At 47.5% G+C, this 17021-nt stretch overlaps 3 protein-coding genes and 1 pseudogene across 15 annotated transcripts in view; 2 read left to right on the forward strand and 2 right to left on the reverse strand.

Moving 5' to 3' along the window:
* Nucleotides 1-786: 786 nt before the first annotated feature.
* C1H1orf189 (chromosome 1 C1orf189 homolog) lies at nucleotides 787-7142 on the reverse strand. The gene is made up of 3 exons (XM_041744732.1): nucleotides 6428-7142; nucleotides 1548-1677; nucleotides 787-1034 (listed from the first exon to the last, which is right to left on the reverse strand). Exons 1-3 carry the CDS (start codon nucleotides 6541-6543, stop codon nucleotides 933-935), a joined length of 348 nt encoding a protein of 115 aa, XP_041600666.1. The 5' UTR covers nucleotides 6544-7142; the 3' UTR covers nucleotides 787-932.
* LOC121484910 lies at nucleotides 3550-4314 on the forward strand (annotated as a pseudogene).
* A 79-nt stretch (nucleotides 7143-7221) lies between the features above and the next one.
* C1H1orf43 (chromosome 1 C1orf43 homolog) lies at nucleotides 7222-16357 on the reverse strand. Of its 2 annotated transcripts, XM_041744698.1 has the most exons (7): nucleotides 16003-16357; nucleotides 15551-15652; nucleotides 10867-10984; nucleotides 10596-10649; nucleotides 9217-9383; nucleotides 9071-9129; nucleotides 7222-8144 (listed from the first exon to the last, which is right to left on the reverse strand). In XM_041744698.1, exons 1-7 carry the CDS (start codon nucleotides 16066-16068, stop codon nucleotides 7949-7951), a joined length of 762 nt encoding a protein of 253 aa, XP_041600632.1. In that variant the 5' UTR covers nucleotides 16069-16357; the 3' UTR covers nucleotides 7222-7948. The 2 variants fall into 2 exon arrangements, with proteins under 2 accessions (XP_041600632.1, XP_041600642.1); XM_041744708.1 differs by lacking the exon at nucleotides 15551-15652.
* A 142-nt stretch (nucleotides 16358-16499) lies between these two features.
* Nucleotides 16500-17021, forward strand: part of UBAP2L (ubiquitin associated protein 2 like) — a 41695-nt gene continuing 41173 nt past the window's right edge. For 5 of the 12 annotated variants that reach the window (XM_041744577.1, XM_041744607.1, XM_041744602.1 and 2 more), the window contains exon 1: nucleotides 16550-16673. The gene's annotated coding sequence lies outside the window, so the exon portion shown is untranslated. Of the gene's footprint in view, nucleotides 16674-16739; nucleotides 17015-17021 lie in introns of those variants that run through there. The other 7 variants (XM_041744621.1, XM_041744641.1, XM_041744648.1 and 4 more) reach the window with 3 other exon arrangements.

The following is a 17021-nucleotide window of genomic DNA, read 5'->3' on the forward strand; positions in this document are numbered from 1 at the left end:
AGGGTGGAGCCAGATGAGGGGCAGGGGCAGGGAGGGGAGGGGAGATGGGAGTTGTGCAGCACATGCACATAGCCCCCTGGAGTGCAGGGGGATGCCAGGTTAGTATGCAGAGGATGAGTCGCCAATGAGGACACAGCCAGCAGGTGAAGGAACAGGGACAGAGGCCTGGTGGTGTCCCTGCACTTTGTTAAAGCTGCACAACGCGGATCCCTCAGGCTTGCTTTGTGGTTTGATGTGAAGTGGATCTCCATGGTCTACAAACATATGTGATCCATCAGTACTTAGAATTCTTCAGAATTTGAATGTCCTTAGATGTAACATGCTCTTGGCAGTTCACCATAAATGTCACTGCTCCCCACTTCCCTCCGCCTGCTAGTTTCCCTGCCTCACTGCCCAGGGCACTTCAGTTTGGAGCCCTGTCAATTGGCAAGGGTGGGAAAGGCAGGAATTTGAGTCCAAAAGAGATACCTGTCCTGGGTCTCTTGACTCCAGACTTCCCGACACCCAAGCACAGGGGCCCTGTGGGTGAACAGCCACACTTAAGAGATATTTGCCCAAGAAGACAGAAAGACCAGGGACGCCTGGGTGGCTCAGCAGTTGAGTGTCTGCTTTCGGCTCAGGGCATGATCCCAGGATCCAGAGTCAAGTCCCACATTGGGCTCCCTGCAGGGAGCCTGCTTCTCCCTCTGCCTATGTCTCTGCCTCTCTCTCTGTGTCTCTTGTGAATAAATAAATAAAATCTTAAAAAAAAAAAAAAAAAAGACAGAAAGACCAGAGGAAATGACATCTGAGCAGCAGTGAGCAAAACCCACAAAGTTGTTTTAAGGTTACAGCTATGAATAAACATTGTCCAAATAATGAAGATTTAGTGCTGAAGAACGAGCGTATGTCTACAGTCGAGCCTTTGAGAGCCAGCTTTGTCTCAGCTGCCATCAGAGTCTCTCCACATAAAATGCTTTGCCCATCTGACTTAGCTCCTGCTTGTACTGCCGATGCTCCTTTGCAAACAGCTGGTGCAGGGCCGCTTGACGGACCTAGTGGGGAGGGCAGAACACAGTGTCAGGTTTGCTTTCTGCCTGCCCTCGTCCTCTCTCTCCCCCTGGTAGCTTTCCAGCTTGTGTCCTCTTGTGGATTTGGATTTAGCAGGGACATAGAGCTGGGCAGTAGCAGAGAGGCTGTACCGCCAGGGGGGAAGCCCACCCAATTTTTTCTGCATGGATGAAGGTCCATGTTCAGCAAATAGTTGCTGAGAGCACCAGGAACCATGAGCTCTGCTAGGCACCCAGGAAAGAGGGGCTCTAGGAGGCCAGTGAGCAAGGACACTGAACAAGGACGAGTCTGCGCTCTGGGACGTGAGAACGTGCCACCTGCCACTGAATGCAAAGAGCCACTTCATGAAGAAGGTCACATCTCTGGTGTAGTGCTGAAACCCTCAGAGGCAGATGAGGTGTGTGAGTAATGGCAGCCACAAAGAGTCTGGGAATCCAGTGGGCATTGGCACAGGGTAATAGTGGATGAGGCTTCAAGTCACCCTTGCTAGAACTCACCATCAGTAGCTGCTTGTTGGCCAGTGCCAACTCCTGTCCCATGGTGTCCTGCATCCTTAGGGTAGCATACAGGTTTCTCCTCTGGCTCAGTGTCATCTGCCACATACAGCGAGTATGTGAATTTTGCCACCTGCCCCAGATACAGAAGTAGGAGCTAGATGGGTTAGTGAGGAATGGAGATACAAACCCTATTGGTGAGGCCACTTTCTTCTCAGAACCTCCATGCCAATGTCAGAAGATGGCAAATTCCTTGAAAGGGTAACTAGAACTAACTTAGAACCCTAGTCTATGTTGAATATGCAGGCCATTTAATCATAACAGCCATGTGTCAGATACCAAATTTTGCATCATACCATGAGAAAACAGAGTTAGGTAAGGTACCCAAGGTCACTTAATGGCAGACCTGGGTATCAAATCCAGTGTAAGAATTAATACCTTCTGTTATACCATGATTCTCAATCTTAGCTAGACAGATTCTGGAATCATTTGGTAAGGTGCATTTTGTTGTTGTTATTTTAGATTTTATTTTATTTATTTATTTTTATTTTTATTATTTTTATTTTTTTATTATTATTATTTTTTAGATTTTATTTTTAAGCAATCTCTACACCCAGTGCGGGGTTCAAACCCACAACCCCAAGATCAAGAGTTGCATACTCCACCAACTGAGCCACCCAGGCATCCCCAGGTTGCTTTTTTTCTTTTTTAAGATTTTATTTAGAGAGACCAAGCAGGGGGAGGAACAGAGAGAGGAACAAGCAGACTGCACCGAGCAGGGAGCCCAATATGCAGCTTGATCCCAGGACCCTGAGATCACAATCCAAGCTGAAATCAGAAGTCAGCTGCTCAATCGATGGAGCCACCCAGGTGCCCCTAATACAGAAGACGATTATGCATTTCTCTCTCTCCCTCTCTCTCTCTCCCTCACACACACACACACACACACACACACACATCCTCTGCTCAGATAAATCCTGTTGAAAAAATTGTAAAAACATTTTATTTTTATTTTTTTTAGAAAGGGGAGAGGGGCAGAGGCAGTGGGAGAGAAAGAATCTTAAGCAGATTCCACATTGAGTGCACAGCCTGAAGAAGGTCTTGATCTCACTGATGTAGTTTTGGAATGTTGGGAAGGTCCAGAGCCAATGGCCTAGAAAGAATTCTTGAGAAGTCTTTGGTGCAAAATGGTGGTTTTATTAAAGCAGAGGGTGGCCTGGGGGGCAGGGGAAAGACACCAGACCTTGGGCGAAAAAGCTGCTGCCCCAGGTTTGTGAGGGGTCAATGATTATAAACATTGGGGTTGGGTGAGGTAAGGAAAAACAGAGGGTTTTTTTAAAGAACTTTCATCTGCTAAAGAAGACTCACAGGATACTAGAGGCCTTGCCATTGTCGAGTTAAGGCTGTTTTTCCCTCTAGGAAAGCATTAACATTAAGACATTTGGGAGCTTCCTTCTGGAAGTGAGGTTATTGATAAAAATGCCTTTTTCTTGTAAATCACTAAGAAAATTGTAAATTTTGTAAATTGAGGGAGACTCCAGTCCTGCAGGATTGTAATCTCTATAAATTAACCATTTGGTTTTCCCTCCCTTAGTGCAGGGCAGCCAGGGAATGTCACACATATCCCACCTGGAAGTTGGGGGGACTGCGGGGTGTCAGCCTATGCTTTGTCCTCAGCTTGCTTTCTGATCTCTCACCATCATGACCCTGAGATCACTCATCCGAGCCAAAATCAGGAGTTGAGTACTTAATCATCTGAGCCCGTAAAGATTTTAAGTCATCTCTACACCAAGCGTGGGGTTGAAGTCAGTCCCAAGATTAAGTTATGTGCACGGGATGCCTGGGTGGCTCAGCTGTTGAGCGTCTGCCTTCGGCTCAGGGCATGATCTCAGAGTCCTGGGATCAGGTCCCACATCGGGCTCCCTGTGAGGAGCCTGCTTCTCCCTCTGCCTGTGTCTCGGCCTCTCTATCTGTGTCTCTCATGAATAAGTGGATAGAGACTTTAAAAAAAAAAAAAAGTTATGTGCTTCACCTACTAAGCCAGTCAGGCACTCCCGCCCTGTTGAAATGTTTTAAAAAATCAAGTATTCTTTTTACAGATGATAGGAAATTTAATCCATATAGAAATATACTGAGAGTCACAGTCGTGCTCTCCGAGTTCCTGTCTCCCTGCCCACGCTGCCCAGATGGCCTCCCGCAACTGCCACCCAGCGGCTGCCAACAAAGGAGCCCAGCCCAGAGGGGGTGCTGCCTGGGACCCTGTGGGCAAGAGGCTGCATGAGGAGCTTATGTCCCTCACGGATGTCTGGCAACAAAAGAATTTCTGCCTTCCCTGAATCAGACCTTTTCAAATGGGTGGGGACCATCACAGAACAGCTGGCAATATGTAGGAGACTGAGGTACAAGCTCTCCTTGGCGCTCCCTTACAAGTCACCCACAGTGAAGTTTTTCACGTCTGCTACCACCCCAGTGTGGACACCCAGGGTCATACCTGCCTGGACATCCTGCAGGACAGGTAATCTGCCGTGGGTGACGTTAGGACCATTGCTATCCCCTGAGAGCCTTCTGGGAGAAACCAACACTGATAGCCCTATGAGCTCCAGAAAAACCCATGGCCTTTAAGATGTACCTGCAAGAAACCTCAGAGCAGGTCTCCAGCCAAGAACCCTGACTATGGAGTGTCTCTCCTTGAAAAAGCGCTTTTTATTTTTTCCTTAGCTGTTCTGTCCTTTCCTTTATTTCTGCCTGGGATTTTGCTTTCTAAGCTTCATCTTTGTTTTGTTTATTAATTTTTTAAAAGATTTTATTTATTTATTCATGATAGACACACACGGAGAGAGGCAGAGACACAGGCAGACGGAGAAGCAGGCTCCATGCAAGAAGCCCGATGTGGGACTCGACCCCGTAACTTGGGGATAATGCCCTGAGCCAAAGGCAGATGACCAACCACTGAGCCACCCAGGTGTCCCTGTTTTTTAAATGAAGTCTCTGGTTGAACAGTTGTGATATATTCAATAAATACACTGTGTTTAAAAAAAGGGGGGGTGTGTGTGCCTGGGTAGCTTAGTCAGTGAAGCATCTACCTTCAGCTCAGGTCATAATCCCAGGGTTTTAGGATCAAACCTCATGGCGGGCTCCCTGCTCAGCAGGGAGTCTGCTTCTCCCTCTCCCTCTGCTGCTACCCCTGCTTGTGCGAGCTCTCTCAAATACATAAAATCTTCTAAAAAAATTAGAAAATTTTTAAAAAGAGGGCTGGCTCAGTTGGTGGAGCATGTGGCTCTTGATCTTGGTATCATGAGTTTGAGCCTCATGCTGGTGTAGAGATTACTTAAAATCTTTGGGGTGCCTGGGTGGCTCAGTCGGTTAAGTGTCTAACTCTTGACTTCAGCTCAGGTAGTGATCTCAGGGTTGAAATCCAGCTCCTATCAGGCTCCGTGCTGGGTGTGGAACCTGCTTGGGATTCTCCCTCTTCTTCCCCCTCTAACCCTTCCTCTCCCTCCCTCCCTCCCTGTCAAATAAAACATTAACAAAAATAAAATAATAAAATCTTAAAAAAATATACTAAATGAAAAGTGAAATCTTTCTTCTGTTCCAGTGCTCACCAAAGCTGTATTTGTGTATACTTCCAGAATATTTTACTATTTTACCTACCATGAATTCATACATTTATGTAATACTATTATCTAACAACTTGGACTTTTTCTTCCAGCACAGAGAATTGCTTCATTCTGTGTAAAAGCTGCCTAGTATTTTTATATCATAATTTAACCAGCTAGATTGTTTTCACTTTTTAGTTTTTTTGGTTTATTTTTTAAATGTAATCTCTACATCCAACATGGTGCCTGAACTCACAACCCTGAGATCAAGAGCTGCCTGCTCCACCGATTGTGCCAGCCAGGTGCCCCCTTTTTTACTTTTATAAACAATGGCTGTCTAGAACACTCTTGTGTCTGTACAATCTTGAGTCTTTGCTGGTGTGTGTATATATATATGGTAAACTTCTAGAAATATAGTTGCCAGTTCCAAGGATGTGTGAATTTTGAGATCTTAAGTTTTGACAGATTTCATCAAAGTGTCTTTGTAAAAAGTCTCCATCAGTCTGGACTCCCATTAAGATTATATGCAGTTCCTCTCTCATATCCTAATTGCTAGCTCTGGGTATAACCACCTGCAAAGCCTCAGAAAACTGGCTTATCCTACCTAATCGCAGACCATCATAGTCAGAATTTTCTAGATTAAGACCTGAGCACATGTCTTTTAAAAAGCTTCATGGTGAAGAAGAGATGACATATAGCCTAGTCTTCTCATTCACTCACTCACCAAATACTTACTGCAGGGGTTCCCAGGGGGTTCTGTCTGTGAAATGTCTGCCTTCAGCTCAGGTCATGATTCCACAGTCCTGGGATCGAGCCCCATAACGTCGGGCTCCCTGCTCAGTGGGGAGTCTCCCTCTCCCTCTGTCCCTTCCCTGCTCCTGCTCTCTTTCAAGTAAATAAAATCTTAAAAAAAAAAAAATACAGCATACCTATCACATAATTAACAAAGCAAATATTTGCATTCTCCTTAATAAAAGAACAAAAAGTCCACCTGATTTCCCTTCAGAGAATAGGAAGAAAGGGACAATAAAATCACCATGTGGGTAGCAGGACCTAGTGGGCATTGGGAGGCTGTCCCTGAAAAGGGCTGCTTCCTGCCCCCAACCCCACTTCCTTCTCAAGGAGCCCCGAACTAGAATGAGGACCAGGATGAGTACGAGGACCAGGATAAGGACGAAGACCAGGATGAGGACGAGGCCGATCTGAGAGGTGGCTGGAAGGGACGTGTCATGAGAGGGTGACAAGGTCAAGCGGACAGGTAAGGGAAGGGGTAGAAGCAGACATTACCTGTCAACCATCTTCTTAAATCCCTGGACCCTTTGAAAACTCTGCAAGAAAAGCGAGTTGCTCATGTCCCTTGATGTCCAGTTCCCCGTCCCCAGCACCTTTCCCTGAGGGCACATGGGCTTTTGTTTCTTGACAGAGAATGGCCACTTCCTAGGGAAGTGAGGACAAAAATGCTACTCCTTTCAGAAGGGGTCAGAGAAAACATGCGGAAGGAGCTGGTAGGGAACGAACAGCAGTTACAGCATGGGCCCCTCAGGAAACCGTCTGCTTCTGGTCAGCTAGCCCCCTTCCTCCTCTGCATACCTCTTCTACTTTCATTGTCTTTTCCACAGACATGTTCCCAAGCTGGCGGGACGTGAGACGCGAAACAGGCTCTCCTTTCTGTCCAATGGGTCACCCAGGACTCAGTAGTCATAGTAACACATTCTCCTCCAACAACACATTGAGCCTAGGACTTGATTGGTCACCTGGCCTGTTGCCCTGGAGCCTGAGGTGAATCCTGGTTCTCCTGCCTTCTATTAGTGACACAGGCCATTTTAGAAGCAAGGACCATAGTCCCAATTTTAGGACTTTTGTGGGGTCTCTGTATGATCCTAGGTCCAAAGAACACCTGAGTGGCTCAGTCTGTTAAGCATCTGATCCTTAATCAGGATCTTAGGGTCATGAGATGGAGCCTCCTGTCAGGCTCCACCCTCAGTGGGGTTATCTGCTTCACTCCCTCTGCCCCTCCCTCTGCTCACACGCATGCACATTCCCAAATAAATAAATCTTTAAAAAGAGAGTAAAAAAATGAATCATGTTTTTAATTACTCATTTTATTAAATAATTTAGAATGTCAGAACTGTACGTTGGTCTGACATTTCTTCATTGTCCCATAAGCACCCCAAGTAAGTGGGGGGATGGGATTAGGATAGGTGCCAACATTCCCTTTTCCATTTATTCAAGACAGCATGGAAAGAAAGCACAAGGGCAAATCCTTGCATGTCAGGGAGGTTGTGTTAATGTTTCCACACACACCAGTTTAAGTGGAGAACCAGGCAAGCCACTCCACATTGATCTCACGGCCTCACGAGATCTCCCCACTAGTTCGTGTCTGTCTTTCCTGCCAATCACCTCTAAGAGAGCTCAAACCCAAATGGTCCCCATTCAGCTGTGCATGAAGGGGTAAACATGGAAGACACCAAGCCCCACCACCCCAACTCTCACTCAGGATTATTTATAGTCTGGAAAATGGAAAAAAAAAAAGGGCAAATGAACTATAATCAAAACCAAGTGAGGACTAAGGAAGCATTAATGGAACATTAAGAAAAACATCTGAATTCAACTCCAGGAAAAAGTACTACCAAAGGAAAATAAAGTCCTGACTCTCTGAAACTGACTGTAAGAACAGGCTGAAGAACGATTCTCTAGGAATGAACCCTAAAAGTGCTGGACACGGTGGCACTTCAGCTGACCTGGGCCCACAAGCCAGATGACCCGAGGCCACTGGCCCTGCCAGCACCAGCAGCATCCATCAGGCAGTCACAGTGTACTTTCCAGTGTGTTATAGTTGTCCTTAAAACTTTTCAACTCCAGGAAGTGCTTGGCACGTTTACTCTTCTGACTGGAGGGGAGGTATGTCACCTGGATGGTTGTCGGGGAGACTTCAGGAGACTGGGTTAGATCTTTGGCTGCCGACTGGTGCTGTCTCTGAGAGCTCCCGCTTCGTGCTTTGACCCTGGAGAATACAGAGAGGGCAGGTCGAGGACAGAACAAGGACTAGCACAAAAATACAATTCAAAGCTTGTCCATTCTATATAAACGTAGCTATAGCCACAACTGATCCCATCCCATCTTAAACCTAGTTACTAAAATCCCATCTGATAGCTTGGAAGTAGCAGAGAAACCAATTTTCCCACTGAGTCCCTGCCTCAACATTTTTTTTTTTAAGATTTTATTTATTTATAGAGACACACAGAGGGGGGGGGCGGCAGAGACACAGGAAGAGAGAGAAGCAGGCTCCATGCAGGGAACCCAACGTGGGACTCAATCCGGGGTCTCCAGGATCACACCCTGGGCTGCAGGCGGCGCTAAACCGCTGCGCCACCGGGGCTGCCCACTCTATGTCTCTCTTGAATAAATAAAACCTTTAAAAAAATAAAACTATGCCAGACAAAAGTCGTGAATCCTGTAACCCACACTCAACAGCTGATACTACTACAGTGATGCCCTTAGTTTCTGACAGGGTTCCCAATGCTGTTTAAGTGCTAATAAAAATAGATGGCACTGAGCTGTTACTTTTATCAGACCAAGACATTAAAAAAGATGTCACTGGAACCCTAGAAGAGAAGGAATCTCTATACTGAAAAACTTTATTCCCTTTATTGGTATAAATGTTACACCAATTCTGACAGTTCACTATTTCACTGAGCTAGTCCAAAAAACAAAACCACAAAAACAGGAGAAGGCACTAGAGTAAGAGAGGCTTCCCCTTCTCTAAGCTTATAGAGAAGCACATGCTCTCAGCTGTGAGGGAGAGGCAGGACCTGGCAGCTCATCATGGTGATTTTGTTACCACTGCTTAGGAAGGGCACCTCGCTGGGGGTGGGGGGCATAGCAGCACCCTCCAACCAGCCCCTCCGACATAGTCTCCGCCACACTTACACGGTGGCAAGCTCACTCAGGGCCTCCTGGTAGCGCAGGTACTCACTCTGGCCAAAGACCTGAGGAAAGATGAAGGAAGAGTGAGACCCCCTCAGGTTGCGGTATCCCTTTAGGTCCCTGAAGGAAAAAGTGGCCATCCCTCTTACCCCTGTCCCGTAGCGGGCTGTTTCATAGCCATCCAGCAAGGTATCAATGAGGGCTTTGCGTACACCCTTAAAAGGAGTACTAGTGTTCCGAAGATCTAGCAGGTAGGAGCGGAAATTCTTGCCCATTAAGGAACGGGGATGCCTGCCTTCAGCGTGAAATGGTATCTCTGTGGGGATAATAGATAGTGATAACCCTTCCCCCACTTATTAGTCTTCCTAGTTATCACCCAAGTTAAGAAATGGGTCCAATAAGTGAATTAGAGAAAATTCTAATAGAATGAAGACCAGACTCATAGAGCTATATCTGAGTGGTCATTTGGTCATGACAACACAGCTATAACCTACACCAAAGGTACACAACAGTGTCTCTAATTCACCCTCCTACTCGCTCATCCTGGCTCTATAATATAAACCATGTTTTACGGGCAGCCCAGGTGGCTCAGCGGTTTAGTGCTGCCTTCATTCAGCCCAGGGCCTGCTCCTGGAGACCCGGGATCGAGTCCCACGTCGGGCTCCCTGCATGGAGCCTGCTTCTCCCTCTGCCCGTGTCTCTGCCTCCCTCTCTCCCACTGTTTATTTATTTATTTTAAAGATTTTATTTATTAATTCATGAGAAACACAGAAAGAGAGGGCGGCAGAGACACGGGCAGAGGGAGAAGCAGGCTCCATGCAGGGACTCGATCCCGGGTCTCCAGGATCAAGCCCTGGGCTGAATGAAGGTGGCACTGAACCGCTGAGCCACCTGGGCTGCCCTCTCCCCCTCTGTGTCTCTCATGAATAAATAAGTAAAATCTTTAAAAAACAAACAAAAAAACCCCACAACAACCCCCCCTCCCAAAACCATGTTTTAGCAGAGATGAAGCATATTTGACAATGGTCATAGAATAAAAAAAACCCTAATAACCATTTATCTTGGTCTTACTGAAAAAGCAGAGATCACCTTTTTTTGGTGGAAAAACAAGCAAATCACCACCATCCAGTTCATGAAACAAAACAAGGGCAGCCCGGGTGGCTGAGCGGTTTAGTGCCGCCTTCAGCCCAGGGTCTGATCCTGGAGACTCGGGATTGAGTCCCACATCAGGCTTCCTGCATGGAGCCTGTTTCTCCCTCTGCCTGTGTCTCTGCCTCTCCGTGTGTCTCTCATGAATAAATAAATAAAATCTTAAAAAAAAACAAAAACAAATTCACTTACTGAAGAAGTAACATGCCTCCATCATTTCCTTAGACAAAATAATAATCTAGTACTCTCAAACTCTAGGAAATTCCTCCTAGCCAATGATGTACAGAAAGGACAAGTTCTAGTATCTATAAAGTGGGTTCCTCCCTCTTCCCCCAGGTGGGCTTTCAGAATTTTGACTATCCTGTTGGATAACCCTTACCAGAGGCACGGATGGCATCCAGAGCTTTCATCCTGTATAGATAGTTGTAGCAATCTGTTAAGAAAGAGACTGGTCATAGATATAACCCTCAGAAGACTTCCCAAACTCCAGCAAGCTAATAAGTTGCCTCCCCGTATCTGAAATATACCCAGCAATAGAGGAACCACAGGTGCAGGTATTGCTAGCAGCTATGCTAACAGCTCGGAGACCAAAGGAATTCTGAACTTGTGGGATTCCTCACTGAAGCATCCTCCAAGAGCATGCCACATACTCTGATTTCCCTGGGTTTCCAGCTGTAGCAGTCTTGCATCACCATCTGCAAGGAGCTGAGGTTCATACTTGATATCTTGAACCCTGGATAGCCGGATATCAATCTCCTCTTTCAAGTCCTGTTCACACAGAGAAAAACAATATACAACCACTTACTTTATACTCTGCTTTCCATCAACCTGGAAATGGTGCCGAGCAAGTGAACAACTAAGACAAAAGAAGCAGAAAAATAAAAATGCTCATCTGGCTGATAAAATTGCCAGGTAAGACTAAAAAATTTGAGGCTGGAATTAGGTTCTCTATAAACTTCTCTAAACTGTACATTCCTTTAATTTTTTTTTATTTTTTAAAGATTTTATTTATTTATTCATGGAAGACACATAGAGAAAGAGAGAGGCAGAGACACAGGCAGAGAGAGTAGCAGACTCCACGCAGGGAACCTGACGTGGGCCTTGATCCTGGGTCTCCAAGATCATCACATCCTGGGCTGAAGGCGGCGCTAAACTGCTGAGCCACCGGGGCTGCCCCTAAACTGTACATTCCTAAGCTAGATCTTTTAACCTGCTAGAACTTAAGTTCTACAGTACCAATATTATTTCTGACTGAATTGGTTTAAAATCTTAGTTGGGTGTTACAAAGAACTTCCAGAGAAAGAAAAAATGGACAAAAACCGGGAGTCATAATCTACTCTAAATATCCGTAAGAGATGGGCCCCCGGCTGGCTCAGCGGCTTAGCACCGCCTTCAGCCCAGGGCATGATCCTGGAGACCCGGGATTGAGTCCCACGTCTGGCTCCCTATATGGAGCCTGCCTCTCTCTCTCTGAGCCTCTCATGAATAAAAATCTTAAAAATAAAAATAAAAAGCCATAAAAGGGACGCCTGGGTGGGTGACTCAGCAGTTGGGTGCTGGCCTGCGATTCAGGTTGTGATCCTGGGATCCAGGATCGAGCCCCATATCGGGCTCCCTGCTAGGAGCCTGCTTCTCTATCTGCCTGTCACTGCCTCAGTCTGTCTCTCATGAATAAACAAATACATCTTTAAAAAATATATATCCATAAGAAAGCCTATATAGGGACGCCTGGGTGGCTCAGGGGTTGAGCATCTGCCTTCTGCTCAGGGTGTGATCCCGGGGGGCCTGGAATAGAGTCCCCCATCGGGGAACCTGCCTCTCTCATGAATAAAAGAAATCTTAAAAAAAAAAAAAAAAAGCAAGCCTGTACATAATATATAATACCATAGGGGCCATTCTACCTGATGGACCACAGAACTTCTTAAGGCTTTCTTCTAGAGTCTATTAATCCTTTAAAACATTTTTTTCTGATTTTTTTTATTTATTTATTCATGAGAGACACAGAGAGAGGTAGAGACATAGAGGGAGAAGCAGGCTCCCTCTGGGGAGCCTGATGGGGGACTCGATTCTGATTCCCGGACTCCAGGATCACACCCTGAACCCAAGGCAGACAATCGCTGAGCCACTCAGACGTCCCTAAAGTTTATCAATCCTTTCTTTTTTTTTTCTTTTCTTTCTTTTCCCTCCCTCCCTCCCTCCCTCCCTTCCTTCCTTCCTTCCTTTAAAAGATTTCATTTATTTATTCATGAGAGACACACAGAGAGAGAGAGAGATATGCAGAGACACAGGCAGAGGGAGAAGCAGGCTCCATGCAGGGAGCCCGACGTGGGACTCCATCCCGGGTCTCCAGGACCAGGCCCTGGGCTGAAGGTGGCGCTAAACCGCTGAGCCACCCGGGCTGCCCTCAATCCTTTTAAATAGGTAATTTACACACCCATGGCTTAAAATTCCAAAAAAGTACTAAAGCCACCCCTCACTTACCCAGAACCACTGTTAATAGTTCCAAGTTCATGTCCCTTAAGAGCCTCAGCAGATTTTCTTTTACATTTATTTACTTAAAATTTTTTTAAGATTTTATTTTAGAGTAAGTGACTGCATGCACAAGCAAGCACAAGCAGCAAGGAGAGGAAGCAGCAGGATCTCTGCTGAGCAGGGAGACAAGGCACTCAATCCCAGGACCCTAGGATCATGACCCAAGCCAAAGGCAGACGTTTAACTAAGCCATCCAGGCGTCCCATATTTAAGTAGGCTCTACATTCACCATACAGCCCAATGCAGGGCTTGAACTCAGAACCTGAAATGGAGACCTAAGCTTGTGATAACTGACTGAGTCCCCAGGTGCTCCTTGTTACTTTTTAGAAACTTTTAGAAACTTCCACTGTAAAATATATCAAGTATGGAATACCTGTTACCTACATGTTAAGGAACTGAAAAATCATTAAGATGAACATCTATAACCACTATCCTGTTTATGAACATCTTACCAATGACTCTGAAGCCTTGAGTGCCTATCCCTGACTGAATGCAACTTCCAACCTTAATTTGTCAAGAATCTCACTTTTCTTTACTATTTTATCACATTACCAACCTAAACTAGATGTTTAGCTTTGTCTAGTTTTGAACTTCACACAAATGGAAAAATATGTTTTGAATTCCTCTATAAATTGTCTTAAAATTTTAAACACTTTATATTGAGATTGAACTGATAGGAGATAAAATACATCCAACTTGGGTTGATGACTTTTGACAAATGAATACACACATTCAACCACCACTACAGCCAAGATATAGAACACTTCCATCATCCCAAAACGTTCTACACGTCTCTGCAGTCAACCTCTGCTTCCCTGCTTCAGGCAACATTATGTACTATTGATATAGTTGTCTGTTGTAGAATTTCATAAAAAAGGAATGGAACAAAATGGTAGTTTTTTATGAATGGCCTCCTGTTTTGTTTTTTCACTCAGTATGTTTTTGAGGTTTACTCATGTTTGTGGCTTTTTTCATTCAAAAATAGTTTAGTGGGGATGCCTGGGTGGCTCAGGGGTTGAGTGTCTGCCTTTGCCTCAGGGCGTGTGTGATCCCAAGGTCCTAGGATTAAGTCCCATATCAGGCTCCCCACAGGGAACCTGCTTCTCCCTCTGCCTGTGTCTCTGCCTGTCTCTCTCTCAACGAGTAAATAAAATCATAAAAAAAAGTTTAATGTTTATATATTTGTTGCTTAGCTTATTCTCGTAGTATTCCAGAATATAAATACATTATAATAAGTATGCTCAACTAGACATTTGGACTAAATTTCTTCTTGAAATATCACAATCACTGAAACACTCATACATGTCTTTTGGTACAATATTAACAAAAATTAATTTCTCTTAAGGTAAAAATAGAACTGCTGCATTACAGATTAGGTACATGTACTATCTTACTAGATCATGCCCAATTATTTTCCAAAGTAGTTTCACTTATTTGCATTTCCACCAGCAATAAATGAGAATCTAGAGAGAATTCTTTAAAGTAGAGGGAATCTTATCTCATGTAGTCGAAAGCTCTTAAATAAACTTTTGCCTGGATCACGATGTGCTGGAAGCCAGCCCTAAATCCCTTATAGAGCAGTTGGCATCTGGAGAACTGAGGGAATGTGGAAGAAGCCCTGTTGAGGGTTTAGGCCACAACACGTTAAGGTTTCCATGAAATACCTTAGCAAAGAACAAAAAGAGGAGGATTAACAGCACCGGTTGATGAAAGGACACTGATCTAGGAGTTGAGGGAATTATGTACTAGTTTTAATTCTCCCAGTAGCTTGTTTTGTGACTCAAAAATTACTGGGTATCTGTTAGATGTAGGCAGAGGCCTGCATTTTTTTTTTTTTAAAGATTTTATTTATTTATTTATGAGAAACAAAGAGAGGAAGAGACACAAGCAGAGGGAGATACAGGCTCCATGCAGGGAGCCCGACATGGGACTCGATCCCAGGTCCCCAGGATTACGGCCTGGGCCGAAGGCAGCGCCAAACCGCTGAGCCACCCAGGCTGCCCCAGGGGCCTGCATTCTTGAAACTTACAGTCTAGTGGAAGCTGGGCATTAAACAAATTGACACACTCAAATTTGTGATAAATTAGTATCGAGAAAAATATCAGGATACTATGAAAAAAATTAAGAGCACCTACTTCAAAATAAGCAATAAATATTCTTCTTTGGAGAAAAATCACTAGGGCACAGCAAGGCACGTGTAGCTGGAGCCCAGCTAGACCTCTGGTAGGTAGGGAGCACCGCACTCAAGGGCGGGGGCCTCGCGTGCCTGTCGGACAGCAGAAAGCTACATACATGCAGGATTCGGCAGACATTTGGGAGAGTGAAAATTTCGCCTGTATTTAAACGCTGAGAGGAAACCAGTTACCTGAGGAGAAACCGCGGACAAAAGACCACTCGCGGTCTGCACGTCCTGCGGATTCCTCAGGTTCCTGTCACAGGAATGGGGGACTTGGACCTTCAGGAGAACACTTGTATCCGGGCTAACAACCCCCCAACCCATCCCATAGCGAAACCTGAGCAGGAAACACGACGCTCAACGCCGAACTCTCAGCACAGAGCCGACAACATTAACCCGAGTCTTTCACTCCGCGAATGCGGATGGCGCTAGGCAGGAGCGCTAACCCCGCGAGTTACCCTTCCCTCTCCTCCCCTCCCCGCTCTCTCCAACCCCGAGAGCGCCCGGGCCGCTGACAAGCACAGCGCGACAAACTCATCCTCAAGGCAAAACACATCTCGTCCTGCGCCCCCCTGGGCCCTCCTGCGCCTGCAGAACCAGGCCTCTCTCGCGCCTGCAGGACCTACCTTGGGGGCATTGTGTCCCACAGGGACATGAGGTCCCCTTCGGGATTTCATTGCAAAGCGCATGATTTGTCTCTTCACAAAAATAAATAGCAGAACAAACACCTGTGCAAAAAGTGAGACAAGTAACGGAATCTTTAATAACAAGACGATAAAACAAAACAGAACAAAACAAAACACGCCTCCGTTTTAAATGCCCAGATGCGGCTCTCACGGGTGCTTCGGGGACAAAGTGGGGTGGCAGGCTGCGGGGGTCGGGCTAGGCTCCGGGGGTCGGGTCCGGGGCAGGGCTCACGGCCCGGCGGGGGGGCGGGGCGGCCGAGGCCGTGGCTTCGGTCCCCGAGTCTGGGAGGAGTCCAGGCCCAGAGAAGGTGCAGGAGAGTGGGTGGAGGTTGAAGACCAGGTCTCTCTTGGGTCAGAAGCGACGGCAGAAAGGGGTGGGGGAATCTCCTCACCAGGCTCCCGTAGGCCATCACCAGCACGACATTCACGCCGGACAGCCAGTTACTGCTGGACGCCATGGCCTCCCCACCCCGCGCACAACTGCTCCAGGTCTCCCCGCCGCCTCGCTTCGTCAGCCTGGGCTCCGCCGAGGCACTGGCGCCGGGGCTCCCCAAAGCCCCTTGGCCATTTCCTCACAGAGAAAATCCAAGGCTGACCCGGCCTGAAAACATGGCGGACGACGGCCGAGGAAAGAAGAACGTCGCCTTCCCGCTCCCCTCAGCACGTGACCTAGACCCGCACCGGCCCCGCGAGCGGCGCGCGCCGAGGCGCCGAGCAACGCCAGGAACAGGAAACGGAGGCCGCGGTGCGTCACACGGCAGAGGCGAGGCGAACGCGCGGAGCCGCAGCGCAGCGGCTCCTGGCCAGGTGGCGCGCGCACGCTTGCGTGCGCGTCCCTTTTCGCGTCACGTGCCGGGGGACGCAGGCAAGCAAGTGGGAGGGGGAAGGCGCGAGCGCGAGCGCGAGAGAGGAAAGGAGGGAGGGGGTGGGGAGGAGGGAACCTCACATCACGTGACAGGGGCGGCGCGGCCCGGGGTGTCAGTGTGGAGGAGACTGAGGTAAAGTTGGGAGCGCAGCGGCGTTGGCGGCGGCGGCGGCAGCAGCGGCAGCGCGGCGGGGCCGGGTATTGTCCGCGGCCCCTTTAAATCCGCGGTCTCCTTTTCCCCTCCCTCCCTTCTCCCCTACCCCGCCGCCCCCCCCAGTAGGCCCCCCGCCCCATGCGTTCCCCCCACTGGACACCCCTCCCGGTCGCGCGAACCCGGCGCCCCCCCTCGAGTCGGCCGCCGGGGGTTTTGTTTATGGTTGGATTTGCGGCCTAGTGGGCCGCGCCGGAGCCGGGGCCTCGATTTGGGAGCGTGGCCGGGGCGGGGCTTGGGCGGCCGGAGGGGGGGGGCCATGCGGCTAGAGCCCGAGCGGGGAGAGCAAGGAAGAGCGCGGGCGAGCGCGGCCTGGGCCCCGCCTGAGGTAGGGC

The sequence above is a fragment of the Vulpes lagopus genome, chromosome 1, assembly GCF_018345385.1.
Source record: "Vulpes lagopus strain Blue_001 chromosome 1, ASM1834538v1, whole genome shotgun sequence".
NCBI lineage: Eukaryota > Metazoa > Chordata > Mammalia > Carnivora > Canidae > Vulpes > Vulpes lagopus.

What these genes read in the sequence shown, in the direction of transcription:
- C1H1orf43 (XM_041744698.1), bottom strand. Translation starts at nt 16,068, where the DNA reads ATGGCGTCCAGCAGTAACTGGCTGTCCGGCGTGAATGTCGTGCTGGTG. An exon ending in TGGGACACAATGCCCCCAAG is followed by an intron (nt 10,985 to 15,550) that starts GTAGGTCCTGCA and finishes CTGTGTGAACAG; the next exon opens with GACTTGAAAGAGGAGATTGA. An exon ending in GGAAACCCAGGGAAATCAGA is followed by an intron (nt 10,650 to 10,866) that starts GTATGTGGCATG and finishes CTTTCTTAACAG; the next exon opens with ATTGCTACAACTATCTATAC.
- C1H1orf189 (XM_041744732.1), bottom strand. Translation starts at nt 6,543, where the DNA reads ATGTGCCCTCAGGGAAAGGTGCTGGGGACGGGGAACTGGACATCAAGG. An exon ending in TTTAAGAAGATGGTTGACAG is followed by an intron (nt 1,678 to 6,427) that starts GTAATGTCTGCT and finishes TATCTGGGGCAG; the next exon opens with GTGGCAAAATTCACATACTC. An exon ending in CCAACAAGCAGCTACTGATG is followed by an intron (nt 1,035 to 1,547) that starts GTGAGTTCTAGC and finishes CCTCCCCACTAG; the next exon opens with GTCCGTCAAGCGGCCCTGCA.